The sequence below is a fragment of the Myotis myotis genome, unplaced genomic scaffold (assembly GCF_014108235.1).
Source record: "Myotis myotis isolate mMyoMyo1 unplaced genomic scaffold, mMyoMyo1.p scaffold_m19_p_11, whole genome shotgun sequence".
In the NCBI taxonomy this organism is placed as follows: domain Eukaryota; kingdom Metazoa; phylum Chordata; class Mammalia; order Chiroptera; family Vespertilionidae; genus Myotis; species Myotis myotis.
In genome coordinates this window covers 47,132,644-47,145,026 of record NW_023416315.1, presented here as the reverse complement: position 1 = coordinate 47,145,026, position 12,383 = coordinate 47,132,644, and the positions used below count along the sequence as shown (strand labels likewise).

General features: G+C 55.9%; 1 protein-coding gene across 16 annotated transcripts; it reads right to left on the bottom strand.

The window, feature by feature from the left end:
• Nucleotides 1-3,099: 3,099 nt before the first annotated feature.
• Nucleotides 3,100-11,641, bottom strand: ZNF467 (zinc finger protein 467). Of its 16 annotated transcripts, XM_036328360.1 has the most exons (7): nucleotides 11,461-11,627; nucleotides 9,726-9,806; nucleotides 9,387-9,461; nucleotides 9,011-9,215; nucleotides 8,780-8,902; nucleotides 7,860-7,973; nucleotides 3,100-4,949 (listed from the first exon to the last, which is right to left on the bottom strand). In XM_036328360.1, exons 5-7 carry the CDS (start codon nucleotides 8,877-8,879, stop codon nucleotides 3,463-3,465), a joined length of 1,701 nt encoding a protein of 566 aa, XP_036184253.1. In that variant the 5' UTR covers nucleotides 8,880-8,902; nucleotides 9,011-9,215; nucleotides 9,387-9,461; nucleotides 9,726-9,806; nucleotides 11,461-11,627; the 3' UTR covers nucleotides 3,100-3,462. The 16 variants fall into 16 exon arrangements, with proteins under 16 accessions (XP_036184253.1, XP_036184258.1, XP_036184255.1 ...); XM_036328365.1 differs by lacking the exon at nucleotides 7,860-7,973 and having other exon boundaries at nucleotides 11,461-11,641; XM_036328362.1 differs by lacking the exon at nucleotides 9,726-9,806.
• Between the last annotated feature and the right edge of the window lie 742 nt (nucleotides 11,642-12,383).

Genomic DNA, 12,383 nt, shown 5'->3' with positions numbered 1-12,383 from the left:
TGTTAATCCTCACCTGAGGATATCGTTTCCATAGTCTTTTTTTAGACTGGAAGGGAGGGGGAAAGAAGGAGAGAAACATCAATGTGAGAGAGACACATTGATTGGTTGCCTCCTGCATGCGCCCCAACACACCAGGGCTGGGGCTGAGTCTGCAACTGAGGTACATGCCTTTGACCGGAATTGAACCCAGTACCCTTCAGTCCACAGGCCAACACTCTATCTACTGAGCCAAACTGGCTAGGATGAAAGGAAATTTCTTAATTTGATAGAGAGTACCAAAAAAATAACAGCATAAACGTGATACTTAATGGTGACATGAATGTTTCTTCAGAACAGAACAAGGAGAGGAAATACACTCTATTATTCAGCATTAGCGTGGATGTTCTAGCTAGGACAGTAAGGCAAGGGAAGAGAAGGCATGAAAATCCAAAAGAAGGAGGAAAGGAGTCTTTACAAGTGATATGACCATACACATAGACAACTGAAAGGAATCTATAATCTATTACAATTAATTTTTTTAATTAAAATTTTTCATTTATGGCAAAAAATATTCAAGAATCTAGAATAAACCAGAAAATATTTATATAGAGAAAACTATTGAGCACTTTTTAATCGTTTCCTTCACTCCTTACTTCTCATAACAGCTAAGGCAGATGTTAATACTACTATTATCATTCCTATTTTACAAACGAGGAAAGCGAAGCACAGAGAGGAAAATAAGCTTGCTCCAGGTCACATAGCCAGTAGGGGGGTTGAACTGCACTTCTGGGGTAATTGGCTTCAGAGCAAAGTGAGGCCCTTAAACATGCAGAGCAAGAGGACACTGAAAGCTGCACCCTCAAAGTAGGTGTGTGCAGTCTGAGGCAGGAAAAAAGTAATTATTTTTAAATTTACTTACCTGCAACCACTTGTAAGCTCTGAGTGAGGGGCGTTCAATAAACAGGAACTGAATATCTGAATGAATGGTGCATTTATTTGGATTTTAGACACCAGAGAGTGAGTGAGGCTGTTTGAATAAATTTACTGAAATTTCCCGAGTGTTCATAGAGCCCTTGGATTCTCATTGTACTGTGCACGTTGACATCTGGGGCTCAGCGCTGTGCCTGTTTCTCTGGGGCTAATAGGCTACTCAGACATCATTACAGGAAGGAAGTTAGAAAAGTGTTCTTTCTTATTCTGGAGCATCCGTGTCTGCCCAGCATGTCCTCAGACTCCATCCTTTCCATTTTATTTTTTATTTTTTAATTTTTATTTTTTTAAAGATATATTTTATTGATTTTTTACAGAGAGGAAGGGAGAGGGACAGAGAGTTAGAAACATCGATCAGCTGCCTCCTGCACACCTCCCACCAGGGATGTGCCCGCAACCAAGGCACACGCCCCTGACAGGAATCGAACCTGGGATCCCTGAGTCCGCAGGCCAACGCTCCATCCACCGAGCCAAACCGGTCAGGGCCATCCTTTCCATTTTAAATGTTTAAATGTTTCTGGCTTGGTGGTAACCTGAACCTGGACTTTAAGGTGATGAAGGACAAGACCCTAGAGCTGTGGTCCTCATCCCTGGGTGCACATTGGGATCACTTGGGGAAAGTTTTGAAAATCAGGTTCGGGCCCCATTTATGCAGATTCTAATTCAATTGGTCTCGAGTGGAGAGAGCATTGATATCTGTCATCTGCCTGTCTGTCTATATCCATCCATCCATCCATCTTTATATCTACCAATCTGGACATATATAAACTCTTTGTTGAAATATAACAAACATACAGAAAAGTGCGCGTCTATTGGTATATTTTCACGTTTCCAGGAGATTCTAATGTGTTGAGAACCATTCTTGTTGGCAAAACTGTAGAACGAAGTTTATCTTTGGGCCTTACCACTGTTTCCCTTCAACCTTTCTCACTACTTACCAAAAAGAGCTTCTGCATCGACCCACAACTGGCAGCATCTCATGTATTTATTTAATTCCAAGTTGATATACAGAGTGCCATCGCTGTGCCGGGAGCCCCAGGTGGGCCCATGCACCTTCATCAGATATCAGAAGTTCACTGTAACGAGTGGAACAGGGAGAGGGACCACAGACCCCTAAAGAAAGGGAGATGGGGATCTCAGGGGAGGGAGTGGCGGGTGAGGGGTGCAAGCCCCCTCCAGTTGGGGTTCAGTGTCCCTTGGTTGAATGAGGCCAATTTCTGCTCAGCCCCAGTCACGAGCTGCCAGATCTTCTGACTTTTCATGAGAGAAGCTGGAAGTCCAGATTTTTATGTGAAATATCCAAGTATTTACATGCTGCTGGGGCAACGCAATGGCCCCTATTTATAGCCACACAGTCATATTTACTGTGACCACCTATGGCCAGGAAACTTAAAACTCACTGCATTCAAACCCCCCTTCCTTCTCTCTTGCCCCTCATCAACATCAATAATCTTATTGTAATGAGAAGGCAGAGGCCCAGGAAAATGAATGTGCTGCTCCAAGTCTACAAGAGGCACAGGAGGGGCCAAACCCAGGACTCCTCACTTCAGGTTCAACTTGTTTCCCCATCACCCCACCCCTTCCCTTTACTGACAGGCAGCTAGCTCTCCCAGCTGCCTCCGCTGGGGAGGCACAGCTACAGAGACATCTGGCTCAAGCATCCATCATAACGACAACGTAAAGGTATGATGGGAAAGAAATTCCATACACCACTAATGTCCTTCCTCATGGTGCCAGGCAGGGTGGAAGCTGGGGCTGCTTTTCTGAGAGCCCCTTGGGAGAGCTGCAGATAGCAGAAGTTCTAGAGCTCTAGAAGCCAGGGTTGCCTCGTGTCTCCATGGAAACAGTCCAGCCAAAGGGCACCTGTCCCCTCTCTGTGTATTCCCCATGTTCCAGCCTTCAACACCTGGCATGGGAAATGTAGACTAATGTTTCTTCCTCCTGAAATTTCTGAGCTAGAGGCAGGGAGCAGGGGAGTGGTTTGGAAATTAGCTGTATTATATGTTGATTTGGTAGAGCTATTATCAGCAGCTGGATAAGTGGAACTCACCCAGGGTAGGTAAAGCCAGGTCCTCTGTGTGTGGATTAGTCAGGGGTTCCCTCCCCCAGCTCATTTAAAGCTCTAGAAACTTCAGATTTAAATTTTAATGACACTGTAAGTACTCAGATAACCATTCTTTCCCTCCCCCTGTAGCGGTTCCTGACTTGGCCAAGGGGTGGTCCGGGGAACTTCAGCTTTCCAGGGCTTCTCTTGGTGGGAGCCTTCCAAGGACTCAGGTAGGAATTATTCCTAGCAAGGGTTCACTCAGCACTTTGTTACAGAATGTTAAAGCTGGCTATCCTTTCCAGACGTCTCCCCAGCAAGATGGAGAGGAAAGAAAAACAGCCGTCAGGGCCTAGGCCATCCAGCCACAGTGCTCACCCGCTTGGACTTGGGTCTCTCCAACCAGGAAGCAACAGAAGGCAAAGGAAGGGCCTGGACAAGAAGGAGGTTCAGAAGAAGAGTGGGGGCGCTGCCACCTCCGTGGGAGTGGGCCAGGCTGGGGCCGGGAGGTCAGCGTCGGAGGCCAGGTGGGCCGCTTCGCCGTGGATGCGCTGGTGCCGCACTAGGTGAGTCTTGCGGCTGAAGCTCTTGCCGCACTGCGGGCAGGAGAAGGGGCGAGAGCCCGTGTGGATGGCTTGATGGCGGACCAGGTTGGTTTTGGAGCTGAAGCTACGGGCGCAGACGGTACAGGCGTGGGGCCGACTGCCCGTGTGCACCGCTTGGTGGCGGCCCAAGTGGGACTTGCGGCTGAAGCGGCGGCCGCACTGCGCACAGGCGAAAGGCCTGGCGCCGCTATGGGCCCTAGAATGGGCGACCAGATTTGGCCGCGAGCCGAAGCGACGGCCACACTGCGCGCAGGCGAAGGGTCGTTCGCCCGTGTGCACCCTCCGATGCCGCGCTAGATGCTGCCCGTGGGCAAAGCCGCGTCCACAGTCTGGGCAGGAAAAGGACCGCTCGCTGGCGGGAGCGCCCTGGGGCGCCTGTGTGCAGCGACCCCCGCAGGCCAGGGGTTCGGTGGCACCGCCCAGTGCGCACTCGTCACATCCAAAGGGGCGCCCCTCGCTGCCGTGCAGACGCTGGTGCGTGGCGAGGTTCTTCTTCCAGCCGAAGCTCAGTCCGCAATCAGAGCAGACGAAAGGCTTAGGTTCCGGAGGGGATGGGGTCAGGGTCTGGGCAGGAGAACCCGGAGGGGCGGGCACATCGGAAGACAGCGGGGCGCGGCAGGCCGCCTCGTGCACCCTTTGGTGCCGCGCCAAGTGCTGCTTGTGCGTGAAGCTGCGTGAGCACTGCGCGCACTGGTAGGGCCTCTCGCCCGTGTGGATGCGCTGGTGGCGGATCAAGTGCGTCTTTTTGCGAAAGCGCTTCTCGCACTCGGTGCAGGGGAAGGGCCGCTCGCCCGTGTGCGTCTTCTGGTGCGAGCCCAGGTGTATCTTCTGGCTGAAGCACTTGCCGCACTCGGTGCACGGGTAGGGCCGCTCGCCCGTGTGCGTGCGCAGGTGGCGGGTCAGGTGGGCCTTCTTGCTGAAGCGCTTGTCGCACTCGGAGCACGGGAACGGCCGCTCGCCCCGGTGGCTGCGCTGGTGCAGCAGCATGTGCGCGCGCTGCGTGAAGCTGCGGCCGCAGTCGGGACAAGCGGACGGGCCCTCGCCTCGGTGCAGCCTCTGATGCAGCCGCAAGGTCAGCTGGTCCCTGAACCGCCGCTCGCACTCGGCGCAGCCATAGGGCTTCTCTGAGGCAGGAGTCCACCCGGCCAGCGAGAGCCCGCCCAGGGCCCCTGGGATCCCCGGCTCCAGCTTATAGGCGGCGGCCAGAGGCCCCAGGTCAGGTGTGGGAAAGGGGCCGGGCAGTAATGACAGATGCTGGGGCCATTCGACTCTGTCTTCTGCCTCCTGATCCTCTTCCTCCACCTTCACCTTCCGAATCATCCACTCCTCTCCTGAAAAGCCAAAACAAGACAAGTCTATTAAGCCCCACGTTTATTTATGCAATGTTCAATTTGCCAGTAGACCACCCCTTCCTGGAGCCCCGCATTCTGGCTTCTGTTCTGTCCACTGGGGAATGACCAAATCCGAATATCTTCCCCTCTCTGCAGACAGGACGCCTGGTGACCTCCCCCCCCCCCCCTCCACACACCCCCCTCCTACAGGGGACTTTCTCCCAGGCTTGCCCATGTAGATAGGAGCGCTGATCAGAGCGCTTTCCCTGCCTCTGAACATGAATGTTGTTCAAGGTTCAGGCCTCAGGCGTCACTCTGGGTTCATATGCCCATGGCAGCCGTCCCAGATCTTCCTGTCTAGCAGGCTCCTTTCTGGAACCACAGTCTCTCAACTTTGGTTGAGCAGTTCTCCTAGGGAGTCCTGAAAATTGGCTGTAGCTCCAAACAGCTCCTCTTTCCAGACCTACCTGCTTACTTTAATGAGAACTGCAGCTTCCTTCTCCCAGATGCTGGGCTCAGAACCTTGAGACCTTGACTCTCACCTTTGAGCTTCCCCTGCTCTCAAACTTTCCACAGTGGGCTTTGTATTCCGTCCTGCTGTCTCTCCAGCCCCCTTCCCGCTAACTCCCTTCCTTCTTGCTTCTACAGCCGGGTGGGAAGTCCCACTTTAGACAGAGGATTGTGTGTACAGGGAACCACTGAATGGTGCTGACCTCTGGAGAAGCAGGGAGGGCCTCTTCAGAAGCAGATTTGATGTGGGTTTTCCTGGAGCTTGGCCCCTCGTGGGAAATGGAATGGCCCAGCTGACAGGAAGGAGCTGAAGGCCCAAGATTCAGTGTCCACTTGGGTTCTCCTCTGCCATTAACCAGCAATGTAACCTTGGTTAACTTACCTCTTTGAGCTAAGTTTGTTAGTTTGCTTAGGGATAAGGGTTGGACTAGTTCATAGTTCCTAAACCTGGTGCCACATCGTAATCTCTTGGGGGAGCTTTTACAGCATGCATCTATGGGAGCAGAGCACATGAATCTGTTCTCTTTAAAGCTCCCAAAGTGATTCTTGTTTGAGAACCATTGAACCAGGTTATCTGGGTTCCTGTCTGGCTCTAAAAGTCTGTAATAGCCTGAGCCTTGGCTACATTACACGTGAACTATCACAACTGCATTTATTCCCAGTCTCTTTTATTGACCTATCAATTCCAAACAACTATTTATCCTGTTGTGATATTGCTTTCTTTTTTATTGTGCCACTCTTCTACTCAAGAACCAGCAGGAGCTCCCTATTAACAGGATAAAGTAAGTTCTAGCTGCATCTGAGGTGCAACTTTCTTTTTATCCCAGGCATAAGCCCTTTATTTTAGCCAGGCTGGTCTGCTCTAACTCCAGTCACGTGTCAACTTTCCTGCCTTGCAGTCTTTTCTTAGTCTAGAATGTTTTCCCATCCTCCACCCACCCTCATGAGAGCTGAAGGTTACACCTTTCTCAAAATGCAGCACAAATCAAAATCTTCAACAAATCCAGTGCCTGTAGCACTTACTGTTAATACTCATTGTGACAAGGCTTTATTGTTATGTTAATTATTTATTCTAGCTCATATTAGTGTCAACTTGGTTTAAGCTTCTGGAGGCCCGACATCTTGTGTCCTATTTCCTATGTATCTAATAAAAATGTGTATGTGTCTAATAAAAATGAAAATGGCCACCATTTATTGAATGCCAATTATAGATGTACTGTGTATCCATTATCACAGCCTTCACAACAAACATGAAATTACCCTGTTTACAGATGAACAAACTGAGGCTCCTGGAGGTGAGATAGCCAACCCAAGATTACTCAGCTAGGGGATGTGGAACAAGGATTCAAACAGGTCTGCATCGCTTTAGAGCCTGTCTCTTTCCACTCTACCTAACAGCCTAGAGCTGGGGTGGGCAAACTTTTTGACTCGAGGGCCACAATGGGTTCTTAACTCCGGGCCGGAACAAAAGCATGGATGGAGTGTTTGTGTGAACTAATACAAATTCAAAGTAAACATCATTACATAAAAGGGTACGGTCTTTTTTTTTTTTTTTAGTTTTATTCATTTCAAACGGGCCGGATGCGGCCCGTGGGCAAACGCCCACGGCTGGCCTAGAGTCTGGTCAGCAAACCGTGGCTTGTGAGCCACACGCGGCTCTTTGGCCCCTTGAGTGTGGCTCTTCCACAAAATACCGACTTCTGCGCATGGGCCACGAAGTTTCAATTGCACTGTACGTGTGCGCCTGCACATGGTATTTTGTGGAAGAGCCACACTCAAGGGGCCAAAGAGCCGCATGTGGCTCGCGAGCCGCGGTTTGCCGATCACAGGCCTAGACCTAGTAGACATTAAATAAATCCTTGTGGAATAAATGACATCTCTCAGGCAAATGATGATAAGGTTGGTGCTAGTGGAAGGAAGTGATGGGCAGGATTGTAGAGAGAGAATCAACTGTTCCATCGCCCTGGGTATGGAGGAGATGAGTCAAACACAACAGATTTGGAGCATTTGGGTACCACTGAGATCAGTGGAGATGTGGGGGAGAAAGCATGTCTGGGCAGAGACAATGAAAAAGTTAATCAACGCACCATGTTTTCATGGAAATTATAATTCAGGCCATCTACAAGTCTGTACTTAGACTGGGGCAGAGATGGGGGAAGTTAGGACTTCTAGAGTATGTTGACACGATGGTGTGTTTCTCTTGGATCGGCCTCGCTGATTCCTGTTGTCTATGGATGCAGAATTCCCTCTGGGTGCTGAAGTTCTACGAGCAGAAAGGTGCCAGGGCCTGATTCATCTTGTATTGGAAGGGCCTGGAGTGGCTGCCACATCAGATAGCAGCTCTGGAGCTTACAGGGCCCCTGTTCCCTCCACCTTGTCCCCTGCTGATGGAAGACTCACCTGGGCAGGAGCCCACAGGCTCAGCCTTCCGTGGTGTGTGTGCCTGGCTTCCTCTGCAAGGAGCCTCAGCCTGTTCAGGGTGGGCATCTTCCTCCAGTCTGGGGGCCTTGTGCCCTGGCAGAGAACAAGCTACCTCAGGCCACTGCAGACATCACAGATGGACAGAGAGCCCCACTGATGCTAGGAAGCAGGGAAGTTTGAAACCCCAGTTCCAGCCCTATAGGCAAGGACTGCACCCAGCTCATCTCATACCTTCAGGGGCTGAGTTCTCAGTGGCCTGGAGCAGCTTCAGGCTCCTTCAGGCAGGGCAGCTGCTTAGGCACTGCATGGTTGCTAAAGCCACAACAGTGAGGAGTTTCTGGAATATGTGTATGTGTGCAAGTAGAGGCCCTGCCCTTCAGCTTACATGAGGCTCTTCGGAGGAGGGCTGGGGACCTCCTTGCCACCAGATGGACGCTGTTCCATGGCAAATCATGGGAGAAGATAGTGATGTCAAAAAGCCAGGCACATCCCTTCCTTGGGTATCTTCTCTTGGTATCCGTGTAGCTACTTCCCTGTTTCAAATCTTGCTCAAATTTTAGCTTCCCAAGGAGGCCTATTCTCACCACCCTATTTAGGCTTATTCTGCTCCACCCACCTACAGCAGTCTCAGTTCTCACTCTGCTTTATCCCCTCCTAGCACGCATCCTCTTCTAACAGGATTTATACGTGTACTTGTTTTTACATTGGGTGGACTCCCTGCCCTCACTAGGATTAAGCTCCTGGAAGGTAGGCGTCTTTGTCTATTTGGTCACTGAGGTATGCCAAATATCCAGAATGGCACTTGGCATTAAGCAGGTGCTCAATACATATTTGCTGAAGAAAGGACGATGAAGGACGGTTCCCCCCTGAGCCTCCATCCAGGGTCCCCACTTACTTACCCGAACAGGAAGAGGAGCCCAGAGCTCTCTCTTCCCTGGGAGGGCACATCTGCTCCTGGGCATTATGGGAGCCTTCCCCAGGCTCACTTTGGGGGGCCATCTCTGGCTGTCCCACAGAGAATCCTGTTGCAGGTAGAAGGATGGGTCCCAGTAAGCATCCAGTAGAGAGAGGTGACCAAAGGCAGGGGCTCTCCCCCTTCCCCCCAGCCCACCCAAGGGACTTTTCCCAACCTGCTCAGGTAGGGAGGGCCCCTAGTCAGCATGGACAAGGGACAGCCAGGCTCCCAGCAGTCTGGCCAGGTGTCAACCGGAGCCCCTTTGTGTTGAGTCAAGCACAGGTGAAGGAAGTGGATTCAATATCCTGATGCTCTATGAGTACGCATGTGCACGTACAGTCTAGCACAACCTCCAGTGTGGGCAGGTATTCACAAACACCCTGAAGAAACCCAAAAGGATACTGCCCTAAAGGTTCCAGGGGTCTCAGGAGTCTTGGGGTGGCGGTCTCTGAGGATGGCTCTCCTTTCTTTATTGTAGAGAAGCAACAAGCCCAACAGGCTTCGGAATCCCCACCCCCACCCCAGGTTCCTCCCGGGTTCTGCTGGCTCACCCAGGGAGCTGAGGGCCTCCAAGGTCTCTCTCATGGCAACCCCCGGCAGCTCCTTCTGGGGATCGGCCACACACCCTAAGGAGAAAAGACATCCTTGCTCAACTTCTTCTCATGGCAGCTTCTACCTGGGCCCTGGCCCTGCCCAGCCTCTCCCCATCACCTCTCCCCAGGAGCTGCACAAGTGATGTCCCCGCCAGGTTCAGGTGAGGGAAAAGAGGGGAGGTAGATTTCAGAGGGTAAAGAAATCAGAGGGTAGATTTCAGAGGTGGCCCAAGGAGAAGATCTGAAGCCATTTCTGCAAGCTCTGGTCAGCTCCAGAAGTCAGCAGCACCCCCTCACCTGGCGGGTCTCTCAGAGCCAGCCCCAGCCCCTCCGTGATCCTGTCCGGGGGAGGAGGGGTGGCAGGGACAAGCCGATTCTCTGGGGAGAGAGTGGAGGGTGGAGGGTGGGACACCAGACTGGGGAGCAAGAACACACCCCCTAGCCCTCCAGCTGTCACTGCGGGAGCCAGCGGAGGGGCCGAGGTGAGTGTCACAATTGGACAACTGGTGGGGGAGGCCCTCGAGGCGGGTCCTCGCTGAAGGCAGGAAATGGCTCTTGCTTCCTCTACCAAAACCCTACCTCAAACCATCGCCCCTCCCCCTCGGGGTCCCCCCCCTCAGTAGGGCCACCCCGCCCTAGTGCCTCCAGCCCCGCTCCTCCGCCAGCCCAGCGGGCGCCCTGCCCCCTCCCAGCAGACTGCCCTCCCCCGAAATCTTTCTGGCAGCCATCCCTCTCCCCTCCCTTCTCTGGTTCCCTCCGCCTTCCGCCCTCTCTCCCCACTGAATCTGGCTGGCTCCCCAGCTCCGCCCCCTGCCTCGCCCCTCCGGCTCCTCCCCCTGCACACAGCCCGCGGGCCAACCCCTCCCCGCCCCTCCTCCGCCCCACGACCCTCGACTCCGCTCCGCAGCGCTCCCCTCCCCCTCCCCAGGCCGCCTTCCCTTCCCTCCGGCTCTCCCCGACTCCATCCCCCTCCCGGTGCACACCCTCTCCCTTCCTCTACCCCTCCTCTTTCCTTCCTCCCCGCGGTTCTCCCCCACTCCGCGCTCCCCTCCTCCTCCCTCTCCTCCCCCACTCTGGTCTCCCTCCTTCTCCTTTCCTCTCTTCACCTCAGTTCCCTCCCTCCTCCTGCCTCCCCAGCCCCCTTCCCCCTCCCCACGCCCGCTCCTCCCTCCTCCCCTCCCGCCTCCTCCCCTCCCTCCCTCCCTCCCTCCCGCAGCTCTCCTTCCTTTCCGAGGCCCCCGGCTCCCTTCCCCCTCCGCCTCCCCAGCAGCTCTCGCTTCCCCTCCCTCCCGGTCCCCAGTCCCCAGACCCGCTGCTCCCCTCCCCCTCCCGGTCCAGTCCCCAAGCTTACCCCGTGTACCCCGCCCCCCCCCCCCCCCCCCGTCCCCCTGGCCACTCGCTCCGGACCTTCTGCTCGGCCCTACCCTGCCCTGCCACCGCTGCCTCCAACACACCTCCGTCTCCCCTCCCCTCCCACCAGTGGCTCCCCTCCCCATTTCTGCACCCCAGGACTTCTCACCCCCTCTCAAGTTTGCCTCCTGACCAGGTCCCTCGCGTCCCACCTCCCCGCTCCCTTCGCTCCCCGAGGTCCCTGCTTCTCCCCGCTCCTGGCTCACCTGTCAGCACCCTCCTGCTCCCCCGCCCCCTCCCTCCCTCCCTCTCCCTCTCCCTCTCCCTCTCCGGATCCTCCCCACTCCCTCCCCTCGGAGCCTTGCACCCCTTCCCACCTGAGTCCTCCCCCCGCCCCGCCCCTCTCCGGCCCCGGCCCTTCCCGCTAGGGTCGGGTCACTTCTCTCCACAACCCTGACTCTCCCGACAAGTCCTCCCTCCCCAAGGCCCTCCTCCCCCCCCCCCGCCCCGGCCCCTCCCCTGCCCTTTCCTTCCCCTCCCCCTCCCCACCTCCCCCCCCCCCCCGCGCGCCCCCACCCCGGGGGCTGTCACCTGCGGGGAGCGCGCTGTGACCGAGCCCGTTTGGGGCGGGGGGGGGGGGCGGGCGGAGCCGCTGGCTGTGGGGCGCCTCCAGGGCCGGTACCTGGCGGCTGGCCGGCCGGGTCTCTCCGCTGCTGCCGGGACCCCGGTCCTGGACGGCTCTGCTCTCTATGGCGTCCGCTGCCCGCAGCTCGGACAGACTGACAGCCCCGAAACTTCGCGGGGAGGGGAGAGGAAAAGACGAGGGGCGGGGGGGGGGGCGGGAGGAGGAACCGCGCCCGGCAGGGGAAGGGGAGCGAGGCCGCTGGGGGGAGCGGGGAGGGGTACGGGGGGGGGGATGCCGGGCAGGGTGTCCGGGAGGGAGGTCGCGGGCGGCGCGAAGCAGGCGCAGGCGGGCAGGTGAAGGTTGGAGGGACGTGGGCTGGAGTAGGTGCTGGGAACTGGGAGCTTAGGAGCGGGGAAGGGGCGAGGGGGGAGAGGAGGGAGGAGGGGAGGGAGAGGAGGCCGGGAGGACGGGCACTCGGGCTGCCGGGGAGGGTGCCGGCGGGCGCCGTGGGAGGAGCCGGGAAAGGTGGAGCTCGGGGCGGGGGGTGGGTGGGTGAGGAGTCGGGGGACGGGGAGGGGTGTCAGGGTGGGCGCTGCTGTCTCTGATGGCGAGTGCCCGCGGGAGTGTGTCTACCTCACGTCCCGCGGCGGGACCCAGCCTCCTCCGGGGGTCGGTGGGGCCGGTATTGGAAACGCCAACCCCGCCCCGCTCTCAACCTTGATCCCACCGGGATCGACCCCGACCCACGCCCTGCGGCCCGGGGTCGGCGCCCTGAGACCTGCTTCTGGAGCCGGGTCCCTTGGGGCCGTGGGGCGAGGCCGAAGGTGCCAGGACGGGGCCCCTGTGTCTGCGAAGAATGGGCCCTTCGAAGTAGAAATCGGGTGGGGGCTTTGAGTCCAGTCACTAGAAAGCAGGCAGGGCTGGAGGGGAGGCGCCCAGGGGCGGGGCTGGAGGGGAGCTGGGCGGAGATTGAGGGCGGG

Bases quoted from the DNA above. Each gene is read 5' to 3' on its own strand.
- ZNF467 (XM_036328352.1), bottom strand. From the start codon at position 9,420: ATGAGAGAGACCTTGGAGGCCCTCAGCTCCCTGG. The intron at 8,903-9,386 runs GTGAGCCAGCAG...TACCTGCAACAG, and splicing joins GGAGGCCCTCAGCTCCCTGG to GATTCTCTGTGGGACAGCCA. The intron at 7,974-8,779 runs GTAAGTAAGTGG...GTTCTCTGCCAG, and splicing joins GGGCTCCTCTTCCTGTTCGG to GGCACAAGGCCCCCAGACTG.